This window comes from Molossus molossus, unplaced genomic scaffold (genome assembly GCF_014108415.1).
Source record: "Molossus molossus isolate mMolMol1 unplaced genomic scaffold, mMolMol1.p scaffold_m16_p_4, whole genome shotgun sequence".
Taxonomy (NCBI): Eukaryota; Metazoa; Chordata; class Mammalia; order Chiroptera; family Molossidae; genus Molossus; species Molossus molossus.
This window is the reverse complement of record NW_023425377.1, coordinates 24,230,487-24,243,572: the sequence shown is the minus strand read 5'-3', so window position 1 is coordinate 24,243,572 and position 13,086 is coordinate 24,230,487. Positions and strand designations below refer to the sequence as shown.

The window sequence follows — 13,086 nt, the reverse complement described above, 5'->3', positions numbered from 1 at the left end:
AAAACCCAGGAGCTTTCTTCTCTTTGCACTTCTTCTATAATACTGGTATTAAATAAAATAAGAAAATTCTTGCCAGACATTTTGTCATAAACGAAGGGAATCCCAGAAAGGAGAAATAAAACAGATTTAAACATTTAACCGCTCTCCTGAATTCTAGAAGACACCAGATCTGAGAACCCTAGACCAATTTTTACCCTTAGGTGGTACTTGACTCCATTCCAACCTATGAGGTCTTAAAACATCTGATAAATGACAATCTCCTATTGTAGTTTCCACCTAAGAAAGAACAGGGGCCCTTTAAAAGCTCAGAAGATCATAGCAGTAGGGGAACTCCGCCTAGCTTAAGGCACCAGTGCAAGGGCTTTCGGCTCTGCTCTCTGAGGTCTGAGAACCTAACTCTTCAGCTCTTCTCTGCTGGTTGACTTATTCCTTTCTGTCCTGGGAGTGCTCTGAGAATCTGACTGGTTTTCACTTCTGCCCTGGACTCTCCCTGTATCTTCTGTGACCTAGTGATGGACAACCTCAGACTCAACCTTTTGCCCTTAAACCAAATTAATCGTTCAGCTCCTGAGACAGAGGATGTTAGATAAGTAGCTCAGTACCTAGACACCAGCTGGGTAAGTTATAGCAGATGAGATGACTAAATGAGATTAGAATTGACCTTGCCATGTCTGTCTGGTTTTACAGCAGAGAACCATTGGACCCTTATCACCGTCTAGTCCTCACTCTGTCTTTCCTCCTTTCCTGTCTCCTTTCTCCTGCCATGTCACAGGAGAAAATGAGTCTGAAGGGCAGGAGACTTGGTCGTTGTTTAAACATCAGGTTGGTTACAGGGCCAGATTTCTCAGGACGATGATGACTTTTGGGTCAAAAGCATTACAGAGGATGCCCTTAATGAGTTAGAAAGATCAGCCTTATGGTTTTATAGTATCTTCTCTTGAGTTGGACCAGGTTTAAATCTGTGATAAAAATTGAATCAGATTGAAATTTGAGCTTAAAAAAAGATTTTTTTTTTTTAACTTGGCATATACTACTTTAGACCTGCACTGTTGGATATGGTAACCGCTGGCCACATGTGACTATTAAACACTTGAACTGTGGCTAATGCCTGAGGAATGGAATTGTTAATTTTAGTTCATTTAAATTTAAATAGCTATACGTGGTTAGTGGCTAACATGTTGGCCTGTCCGGCTCTAGACCAACACATACAAATTATTTCTGGGTCTTTTAAGATTCTGCTTTTACACCTGTATAGGAGTTAAAATGAATTCTGCTCATTTTCTGTGGGTGACTAAGATTGTATATGTCCATTATTCCAGGTTTATTTGACCATTGCCCATAAAACTTTAGAATTTAATAGTTACCATCATTCATTTTTTTCTGTAAATATTTCCTGAACAATTCCTATGTTTAGGCAAGTCATTCTATGGGACTTGGATTCCTTACCAGTAAATTCTGAGATCAGAAAAGGTATCTTAACATCCTTCTAGTGTATGCATGGGTGACCACCTTCTTTTGAACAGGACAGAATCACCTTTTCAAGTTCTGTTGATAACTGTCAGTTGTACTTGACAATAGCACATGACCTTTGTTAGAGATGTGTATTACATCTGCGGCCTTTTAAGCTGTAGAAGCTGGGCCAGTTCTCCAACGATGCTTCCAAATAGGCTATACATTGCTCTATTACTTTGCATAAATTATTTGTAGAACTTACCACTGTTTTCATTTTGTAGCTACCAGGTGCAGGGTCCTGAAACATTTAAAAGTAGAAAATGCACCAATTGTAAACCGATTTGACTATGCACAATGCAAGAAGCTGAACATGGATCAAGTACTAGACCAGATACTACGGATGCCTCCTGAGAGAAACCGCATCATATACCTGCGCCCAATGCAGCAGGTACGAGCGCGGCCCCTTCCTAGTGACACATATGACAGTGATACTTTTTCTTAGTCTGCAACCTGTGTAGATTTGGCATCTATTCACTTGCTCAATGCACAGTGATGATTGTTTAAATTCTACAGAGTTCTTTTAACCAAGCTAGGCAACCTTGCTAGTCTTCATTTGTTATATGACGAGGGTAGTTGTTACTCAACAAAACTGGTTTCAGACTGCCTGATTCAGATTCTCGTTCACGGTCCAGTGGCTGGTTACTTAACTCTGTCTTAGTTTCTTCATCTGTAAAATCAGATGAATAAAATCCTAGTTATTGTGATGGTTAGAGTCAGACATGTGAAGTGCCAAGCAGTTGCTGGCAGGTAGTAAGCAATCATTGTTATCATTTTCATTACTGTGAGGAGTAAACATTTTACTGTACCTGTATGATATTATGGATGTTAGCTGAACCTATCGGGGTAATCATTTCACAATATTCGTGAACCAAACCAACATGCTGTATGCCTTAAATTTATACAGTGATGTATGTACATTGTTTCTTTTTTTTATTTATTTATTTATTTTTTTTAATCCTCACCCGAGGATATTTTTTCCATTTTTTGTACAGATAGAGTGGGAGGGAGAGAGAGAGAGAGAAACATCGACGTGAAGGGACACATCGAGTGGCTGCCACCCGCACGACCAACCAGGGCCGGGGACAAACTGCAACCGAAGTACGTGCCCTTAGCGGGAACCGAACCCGGGTCTCTCCGGACCGCAGGCCGACGCTCTAACCGCTGAGCCAAACCAGCCAGGGCCGTACATTGTTTCTTGATAAAACAAACAGAAAAATAGACATTACATGTAAGACTCTGTGCTTAGCCTAAAGAAGGTTTAAAGGAATTATTAAACAGTCTTTGCAGTTAGTGTTGAGCCTGACCCCAAGAGAGGCATTTGAACAAACAAATCGTTTGTTGACTGTGTCTCCTGTGCTGGGGCTGAAAAAGACACAGGACACCATCCTTCCCTCAAGCTGTTGTCTTTCCGAAGGAGGTAGATGCGAATGCCACTCAGGGGACAGGAGATTCCATAGGAAGGGGGCACGCCTTGGGGAGCGAGCAGTGTGAAGAAAGGCTGCGAGGGGCGAAGAGCAGTAGCCAGCTTGAATAGGGCATGCGGTGCACACTCATTTCTGCGACGCAGTCAGTACTGAAAGCTGTGAAGGACAGACTCGGAAGTGGATTCTGGGATCGGTGTCCTGATTCCAGATTCTCTGTTTAACGGGCGTTTCTGTAACAGGGAATGCAAATCGCCGAGCTTGCCAGACAGAGGGATTTGCTAAGCCTCACTCCTAGCACGCCACGCCGTGTTTAGGGTTGGTTGAATGTGACATTTAATTTTCAAATCAGCCAGAGATTTTAAAACGTTAGGTCCCTGGGAAAGATTGTCCAAGCTCTAGGAAATAGATTTCTAAGGCATTCTGTTCCTTGGTCCAAGTCTCTCTGCTCTCTCCCATAGGTGGACACACTGACGTTGGAGCAGAAGCTGTTCAGCGGTCCCTACCCCTATCACATCTGTATCATCCATGAATTCAGTAACCCTCCCAATGTCCGGAACAAGGTGCGCATTCGCAGCTGGATGGATACCATAGCGAACATCAATCAGTAAGTAGTCTGGCCCCTGAGGCCTTGCAGACCTTTCTCGTTGCGAGGACTCACAGAAACAAATCCTGGGTACTCTTTATTTTAAAAATAAAGTGAAGGCTTTTTAGGCACAAACATGAAATACAACGTGAGAAACTGAGGGAATAAGGACTTAAAACTAAAGGCTTACATGAGTGTCTGCAGCTTTCTATTTTCAAATGTAAAGAAAAATTCCAAGTGTGTACATTTGACTTCATCTCTTTAGCCTCAGGGATGGAAAAGAGATCAAATCAAACTCTTACAGCTGATGTTTTACATCATCAGAAAGTTGGACTCATTAGGCATTTGTCGTGTAAGCGTTGTGCTCAGCACCTTATTCCCACGAGAAGTTTGATTAGAGTGGCTCTCTTTACCTGATAAGATTTTGAAGATAGTGAAGAAGGTAATTTTGACCTGACTAGATATGTTTTCTTCAGTTTGAGTGTATCCTTTTGTTAGGTATTCAATATTTAATTTGAGATGTTCATTAGAATCTAGGCCTGGCTCGATTTTGACAGTCCCTTTCTACCCCACACCTCAACAGTATTTCTGGTTTTGTGATTGTTTGGTTTTTCTTGTTGCCTCCAGAGAGCTCATTAAGTATGAATTCTTCCCTGAAGCCACACGAACTGAAGATGACTTGAAGAAGTACCCCAAGTACCCCTGGGGTCGAGAGATCTACACTCTAGAAGGTGAGCAGTTGCAGTGGTTGGAGAGCTGGCGGGTGGAGACGTGTCTCAGGGAAGCTGGCAGTGGGAGCCCAGTGTGTCAGGGTCATGTGCTCTGACGGTCAGCAGGTAGCAGGACCAGCGAATACCACTCTCCCTGTGTGAGTCGTTATCCCTAAAACGATCACAGGCAGTATTGAAACACAGAGTAGAAAGAAGACAATTGAGACTTGCTAAAGTTTGAGAGTTGGAAGTGATTTGAGGGCACCTGTCTCAACCTCTTTATTTTGTGTGTGTGTGTGTGTGTGTGTGTGTGTGTGTGTATGTATATATATATATATATATAGAGAGAGAGAGAGAGAGAGAGAGAGAAAATTACTGAGGCTTAATGAAGGCAAAGGATGAGCAAGTTTCCGTGACCAAGTAGTAGCACAACCAAAACTGGAATTTATGTCTCCTGGTCCGGTGCTTTTTCAGCCGTGAGGGATGAAAGCACATTTTATTTCTGCTTGAAAAAATACTGTGTTGGCCCTGGCTGGTTTTGCTCAGTGGTTAGAGCATTGGCCTGCGGACCAAAGAGTCACGGGTTCGGTTCCGGCCAAGGGCATGTACCTTGGTTGAAATTTGGCCCTGGTCGGGGTCATGTGAGAGGCAACCAGTCGATATGTCTCTCTCACTCTCTCTCTCCCCTGCCTCTCCCTTCCTTCCACTCTATCTAAAGATAAATGGAAAAAATATCCTCAGGTGAGGATTAAAAATAAATAAATAAAATAGTTTTAAAAAGTACTGTGTAGGCCCTGTTGTCACCTCCGCAGCAGTAGCACTGTCGATCTCTCCTTTCAGGCGTCGTGGATGGCGCTCCGTACTCCATGATTTCTGACTTCCCTTGGTTGAGATCACTTCGGGCGGCAGAACCCAACAGCTTCGCCAGATACGATTTTGAAGACGATGAAGAAAGTAATTATGCCCTGCCCTGCCCTGTGTTCTCTGATTTGAACGTGTCCTGCTGTGCTGGGTACCTGTGTCTTGTTCGGAGTTAGGAGTGGGGTGGCTGTTAAATCATTTCCCGTACATGTTTTTATTTGCTTTTTGTTATTGCTTGGTTCTCTCCCAATACAAAATAGTAGTTGACTTACCATGGATCTCTGAAGGTGGGTTGGAAGGCTTCTGCCAGAGTTTCCTACCTAGATGTTTTTTATTACCTGTTTGTAATTTTATTGCTCCTTATTGTCAGTTACATTGTTTCAAAGTTGTTCCAGTCACACTATTCTTTTGCTACTTAGGAGCAGCTTCCTGTTGGGTAACATGTAGGAACTTAGGAGTTAGGTAGAGATATTTGGGAGAAACTTGAAGGAAATTTTGAATGTACTTCTTCTAGGTATTAGCACACTTGAGTATCTACTTGCAGGATGTTTTTTAAAATGATTTTATGAGTAAATGGATTTTATAAGCTACATGTACATCTGTGACCCAATCTTTCTGGTGCATTTCCACCTCGAACCTTTGTCTGTGTGTGCTGTGTTAGGAGTGGGGCAGGTAACTAAACCGACGGGGACCACTCCATGAGCTGTACCTTTAGCGATTGCATTGCATGACGTCATAGGCACATCTCATGGGCCAGCTTCATCGAACGACTTTCAAATGAGTCTAATAATCACACGTTTCCCCTTTTCTTTCTATCTCCCAAGGCACCATCTATGCTCCGCGAAGGAAAGGGCAGCTGTCTGCAGACATCTGTATGGAAACCATAGGAGAAGAGATTTCAGAGATGCGGCAGATGAAGAAGGGAGTGTTTCAGCGAGTAGTGGCCATTTTCATCCACTACTGTGACGTCAATGGGGAGCCGGTCGAAGATGACTACATTTGACTGCTTCCCGCTGTTCTGCAGAACCACTGGGCCACACGGCTGCCCAAGAGCTCCAGGGGACTCGGGCCGCCGGCTCAGTCGTATATAGGAAACGTGTGAGGAACACTGAAGTTGTATACAAAGATTTGTACATAAAGGAGCTATACAGAGACACTTCCTGACTACCAACTTTATATCATATGTTTATACAGTTTAATTTAAAAGTTCATTTTAATGAAGGCAGATCATTGAAAAGAGTTCATTTTCCTGACTTAGTTTATAAAGTCACTTTTTGGCTCAGCCCCCATTTACTATATTCTTCATAATCACTGTCACCCCCTTAAATCTGTGCCTTTTCTTCTCGAGCGGAGCAGATTGAGTAAATCTGTTGAAGAGTCTTTGTGTCTTGCGTGCTTTTTTGTGTGTGTTACTATTGAAACAAACTGAACCCTACAGTCAGAGGTGGCTACATGTTTCTGTACGAAATTGTGGTTCTTTTTTCTCTTGGTATTATAGTTGCCATATTTCTTAAAATCAAATAAAACGACTCATGAATTAAAAATAAACAACTGAGTTTTGAGAGAGAAATGGAAAAGTTTCCAAAGCATTTCTAGTTATTTATTTCCACATTCAATTGTGTACATGCTTTATCTTGACTATAAAAATAAAAATTTACTAAAAACATTTTTCTTGCCTTGGACCTTTCTCCCTTTTTCAAGAAGACTAGCAAATATCATACAGAAAAGGAATGTGCTTAAACTGAAGGTCTGGGGGTAAATCTTACAAACTCTTTTTCAAATACAGTCAGGTCCTGCAGAATGAGCCACATATACAATGGCCCCATAAGATTCTGATTGAGCTAAAACATTCCTGTCCCCTAGTGGTGTCAGCTGTCTGGTAAAGTCTTAGCCCAGCCACTTCTGCAGTGTAAGCCCTGATGGATTTTCTTTGCTTTCTGCAGGGCCAGGGTTTGACAGGCAGCCCTGGCTGCAGAGACGCCCATCTCAGGTGGCCGAGCATCGCTGCCACGGCCCCTCTGAAGCCTCTGTTTTAGAAGTCTTGGTTGACTTGGGGCTTGATTTTCGTCTTTACATGCTGTGGATTCCTGCTCTTAAGAGTTTAATTCACCAATAAAGAATGAACCCTTGAAACCCGGGGCCCCCACCCTCACGCCCAATTAAAGCAGAACCCCCGGCCCATGCTCTTTCAACCCTCAAACTGGCCGTATGGCCCCAAGTGTCCTATGTAATTTCCAGGTCTTGTCATAAACCTCATCTTCAAGTCTACCTGATGGTTATTGCTGAGGGCCATCTTGCAATCAGAAGAACCACAAGGGCCAGACCGACCACAGTGTGATAGGCTGGAACTGACACAAAACAAATATGTGTTTGTGGTGATGCTGGTGTAAGCAAGCCTGGGCTGCCAGTCGTACAAACATGTGGTCCGGACAGTTACAGTGGTCGGGCTGCACCAGCTGGGTTTGTGTAAGTGCACCCTGATGTTTGCACAATGACCCAGCACAACGCTCCTGTTCAGTGGTGCAAGGCTGGAATATGTAATTATGGTCTGTATGAAGGGTAAGGGCCCTTAGAGCTGATCTAGGCCAACCTCTTTTACAGGGGATAACCGAAGTCCAGAGAGGGAAAAGACTGCCCATGGTCAGGAACTGGTTGGGCCAGCTATGGACAAGAACCCAAGCTCCTGATTCCCAGAGGCTGCCTCCATCTCATTAGCAAGGGTGCCAGCAAGTTCTCCAAACACTGAAACTGTGTGAATGATAATCAGTGTCTTTCTGCTAAATCTCCCAAGGCTTTGAAAATCCTGTTAGGAAGAATGTTGGGTACAGCGGTCATCTCTTTAGTACCTTGCTTTTAACTCAGTTAACCTTCCTTTTAACTAAGAGTGTGTTCCACTCTTTGGGTTAGATGTGTGAGCAGGAAAAGACAGGAACATATATAGAACATTCTAGATACTTCAAAATAATACAGAAGCCCCAAACCTCAGTTTAAGATCCAATTCAAACCTCATTTTTTATTGCACCCATAACCAAATAATTTAACTCAGCAATTTTCAACCTTTTCATCTCATGGCACACATAAACTAATTACTAAAATTCTGTGACACACCAAAAAATATATTTTTTGCCACCTAACCAAAAAAAAAAAAGAATTTTGATTCATTCACACCAGACAGCTATTGTTGTGTTGGCTGTTGTCATTTTTTTAAATTTGACAATCTAAGGGAAAAGAGGTCAGAATCCCTGATTAAATAGTCAGATATTGCATGTTTTAAAAATTCTCGGGACACACCAGTGTGCCTCCTGCTACACACCGTTGAAATCCTTGGTCGAATTAATGCTTAGATGAGCCATTAGAGGTCGCTGCTTTCTAACTTTTGTTGATCCGTTGCACTGCCTCACTTAATGCACTATTACAGCAAGTACAGCAGGGGACGCCAAAGTCATTGTACTGCCGCCCAGACTGGACCAACGGACAAGGTAGATGACTATGGAATGATTGGCTAAATAGTGGCAGCCCAACAGCAGGGGTCAGCACACTTCTGTATAGAACCAGATAGTAAAAATTTTAGGCTCATTTGTGACAACTACTCAACTCTGCTACTGTGATGTAAAAGCAGCCATAGAGGATCCCTCAACAAATGGGCATGGCTGTGTTACAACAAAACTTTATTTATGGACACAAAGTTGAATTGCACAAAATTTTCACATGTTATAAAATACCTTAGAATTCGTTTCCAACCACTGAAAAAAAAAAATAAAAACCATTGTTCCTTTGCAGACAGGAGGATTTGCTGACAACGCAGAGAACCGAGTCGTCCTGTTCGTCCTTCAATGATACAGAGCTGGCACAGTTTTAAGAGGCCGTCAGGAATGCTTTATGGATGGATTCGTGAGTTAATGTGAATGTCAGAGAGAGAATCGGGTTTCTCTCCCGGTGCAGCCACGTGTGTGAGTCCAATTCAAACCTCTAAATAAGAGCAGGTGCCACAGTTCTCACAGGGACCCCGCATTTAGATTCAGAAGGCCTGTGTTCGGATTCTGACGCCTTCCACTGACTGCTGGGTGACCTGGAGATGGTCACGGGCCTGGCCCTGGAGCCTGTTTCCTCACCGGTGAGATGGTGAGCAGTGAACAAATACTATGCCCACACACAGGGCCGTCCTGAAGAGCCAGCCAGAGCTGTCAGCACGCTGCAAAGTGTGACCAGGCGGAGGTAGCGCTGCTCCCACGGTAACTCCCTTTACTAGGAAAGGGCTTCTGTTTTCCTCGTCTGTCCATAACCATCGGTTCCTTCTGCCATACACCAGGATGGTAGGAAGAAGAGAGAACTGGTGGGGCCATTAAGAGGAAATGTTGATGCTACAGAAACATTTGTAAAAGCATTTACCAAGCCCTGGCTGGTTTGGCTCAGCGGTTAGAGTGTCGGCCCTCGGACCAAAGAGTTGAGGGTTTGATTCCTGTCGAGGGCACGCACCTCAGTTGTGGTTTGTCCCCGGCCCTGGTTAGCATCATGCAGGAGGCAGCCAGTCGATGTGTCTGTCTCATGTGGATGTTTCTCTCTTTCTCTCCTTCCCTCCCACTCTATCTGAACATAAACAGAAAAATATCCTCAGGTGAGGATTTAAAAAAAAAGGGCATTTACCAAATGCTCTCAATACATCCTCATACTAACACTTCAAAATAGGTCTGGTCCTTATGTCCCCTACTTTACTGTTGGGGAAATTAGGGTTGAGCAGGTTAAAAATCTGGCTCAAAAACACAAATCTAGGAAGTAATGGAAGCAGGAAGCCGGCAGTCTGATTCCAAAGGCTGTGCGACTTGAGCAAACTGTCCCAGCCCCTCAAAGGGAGCCACGTAAGGACTGCCCTCCCCACAAGGAAGCTGCCAAGTCAGTCGCTGCTGCCATTTAAACTGGACACCACGCCAGCCGGCCTTCGCGTGGTTAGCACAGGCGCAGAAAAGGAGGCAGCTGGTCTGCTGATGCCCCCAACACCCCCTTCAGACACAGGGTGCAGTTTCAACACAAACACCAATACTGTGAACTACACAACGTCTATCCTATGAAATGCGCACATGGCAACTAAGAAAAATGAAGAAGAATCACGTGTTGATGTGAGATGATGTTGGAGGTGTACCACTGAAAAAGGCAATTTGCAGACTATTATATAGAGCCTCATCTTATTTCTATAGAAGGACAATACAAAACCATACAGTTTTTGGTGTACATTTATACACGTGTAAATACACAGACACGTTCTTGAATGATATAAGCCGGGCAATAAGAGTGATTACTTCTTGGAGTGAGATTAAGCTGGAGTCAAATGGTGTGTTGCTGTATCTATAGTATTAGAACCTTTTACAATGAGAATGAACTGCAGGGACACATTATTTGTGTAACCCATTATTTATATAGCCCCCAAACTTAGAATTTGTATATTTAGAAATCAAATAAATTTGAAGCAGAAGAGGAAGAAAACACTGTTAGAACGGAGTGACCTAAAGTGTTTCAGCCTTGACTTCTGTCCCATATATGCTGTGTCCTTGGGCAAATCACTTTTCCTGACAAAGTCTGTTTCCTTTTCTATAAAATGAAGTCAATTGGGCAAATCACTTTTCCTGACAAAGTCTGTTTCCTTTTCTATAAAACGAAGTCAATAATCCCTGGCCCAATCTGCTGTGAGAGGCACAGAGACCTTGTTGTGTGGGTACAGAGAAACCACTGAATGCCTGGCACACGACTGTAATGAGCGAGTTATTGATTGGAAAGGGACAAAGGGGAGGCCAGACATTATAGGCATGTTATTTGGGCAGCGTCACCAGGAAGCTGCAATTTCACTCCCCGGGGAACCACTGGCACATTGCCCATAGATCACTGGGGGAAGGGGTCTAATAAAGGGGAGATAGCTGCATGTGAAGTGAAGTTGGGGTGACTAGGGAAGGTGCCTGTCAGTCAAACCCAGGACAGAGATCATTAGCCAGAGTGGGCGGGGCCACTGCAAGCCCTCATGACTTGGGATTACACACTCCTCTGAACAAAGGAGTTTGTTCTCTTGCATTTGCCCATATGGCCCGCAGCCATGTGCACCCCACATGTAATAGACTAATGGACTGCAGCTGGGAACACAAACTAAGCTAGCCTAATGCTGAATTGTACTGTTCCAAAATGGAACCGAAATTCTGGACACTGGCTTTGATGTTAGCTCCGCTGAAGACCCCAGCTACACTTCTTTGGTGGGACAAAGGGAAAAGGGACCTTGGAAACTCAGTGGCTTGACTGCATGAAAATAAAGATTTCTATAGTATCTCCTTTCCCATGGGAGTCTCAGAAAATTCATTTTCTCGGGATAGCAAAAGAAATCCACTCCCACGAGCTACAGGTGGGGATGAGGACCTCTCCCCATCGGTAACACCTGCCGTGGTGAGCTGATGGGACCAATGTGAGCATGTCCATCAACTTCCAGCTAAAAGGTGGGATGTCAAAGTACCTTCCACGGTGGATCAGCAGCCCTAGTGCTGGTCTGAAATACACAAGGTCAATGCTCTCTCTTGGCTCACGTCTGATTCTTGGGGTTCGTTGCTGGTTATTCAGTGGTTTTAGGCTCCTGAATACTGAAAAGGCTTGAAAGATCAGTGCGGAAGGGCCCTTCCTGCTGCTCGATCATCTACCTGTCTCCCTCCATTGCTTAGAGATGGAAATTGAGGCTCAGAGAGCAGGGGGCACATATGAAACAATAGAGCAAGTGAGAAGCAGAGTTTCCACTGGAACAGGCACGGCCCCAGGTCCCAAGCTGACACAGAAGGAAAACGCTTAGGCAACGTGAGGTGAGGGAGGGGACCACATGTGGCTTGTTGGCTGCTCTCTCCCTGCATCGGGGCCGACATGCACGGTGGCGTAAATGCATCCCAACAACGAACAGTGTTGCACATGCTTAGGGCGGGGGGCTTGAGCCTGCATTTGTGTTCAAGTCCACGCTTCACAGGTCTGTTTCCTTGGGCAGCAGATGGCTCAGTTGAGGCTGCTCGTTTGGGAAGCAGGGGAGATTTTGGTACTTGTAAGTATTTCATGGGGATTAAATGAGATATTCCATGTAAAGCACTTACCACAGTGCCTAGCAGAGGGAGCTCATTAAATGTTAGCCTCACTTTTTATTGCTACATTATTATTATTATTATTATTATTATTAAATAAGATGTTCTTGGTGAGCTGAAAAAAAGGGAAAGGAGACATCTAATCTAAATCAAATATAGTAGTTAAAAATATGTTTCACTCTCTCTCTCTGTTTCCAAAAGTGTGGAATGCAGTTTGCAATTAAATCACATTAACTCATAAAATTGGGAAGTTTGTCTTTGGTACCTTCCCTGGCAACCCTTCCTTCCTCGGAGGTGGGGTGCCCCTACCAGCTCTCCAGCTCTCCCTTCTAACCATGGAAGCCTCGGGCGCGCTCTGAGGGTCGGCTCCTCGTGAGAACTTAATAACGTCCTTTGTTAACCTTCTCCTCGGCTGCTTTCTGTTTATGGCAGGTAACACTGATTTTCTATTTGGGGTGCCGATATGTTTCTTCATAAAATCAATTTATGCAAGTGAAAGCTCGAATCGACTTAAATGAAAATATTACGTAAATAGCAGTGCCGGCAGGACACAGCTGGGTAAAAGCCCTCAGGGTGGCCCTTGGATGGTGCGATGGAGCATGCACAAGGATGCTACCAGCTCCAAGATTGTCTCCGCTTCGTGGACGCGACAGGGAGAGGCATGTGCGGAAAGAGACAGGATGTCCCAGATTCAGGCCTTCAGATCCACCCCCGACTTGTTTAAACTCAACCCAAACATGCAGCCTCAGTTCTCTGTACTGGATGGAAGAGAGACTGCAGACTATGGCTAGCAGGGCCTTTCCCCCTCTGGACCATGGGAAGGACTCTGAGCAGAGCAAGCTGAGCCAGAGGGACAGACACACCACCAAAGCGAAGCTGGGCAGGTACACAGCACAGCACCAGGA

At 44.3% G+C, this 13,086-nt stretch overlaps 1 protein-coding gene across 11 annotated transcripts in view; it reads left to right on the top strand.

Annotated features, from left to right (window-relative positions):
- FBXO38 (F-box protein 38) overlaps positions 1 to 6,758 on the top strand; it is a 50,395-nt gene extending 43,637 nt beyond the window's left edge. For 7 of the 11 annotated variants that reach the window (XM_036241749.1, XM_036241745.1, XM_036241752.1 and 4 more), the window contains 5 exons: positions 1,734 to 1,900; positions 3,395 to 3,540; positions 4,147 to 4,250; positions 5,070 to 5,183; positions 5,915 to 6,758. In XM_036241749.1, the coding sequence (XP_036097642.1) occupies positions 1,734 to 1,900; positions 3,395 to 3,540; positions 4,147 to 4,250; positions 5,070 to 5,183; positions 5,915 to 6,093 (710 nt within the window). In that variant the 3' untranslated portion in view covers positions 6,094 to 6,758. The remainder of the gene's footprint in view (positions 1 to 1,733; positions 1,901 to 3,394; positions 3,541 to 4,146; positions 4,251 to 5,069; positions 5,184 to 5,914) is intronic. The other 4 variants (XM_036241754.1, XM_036241753.1, XM_036241750.1 and 1 more) reach the window with 3 other exon arrangements.
- Positions 6,759 to 13,086: the final 6,328 nt, after the last annotated feature.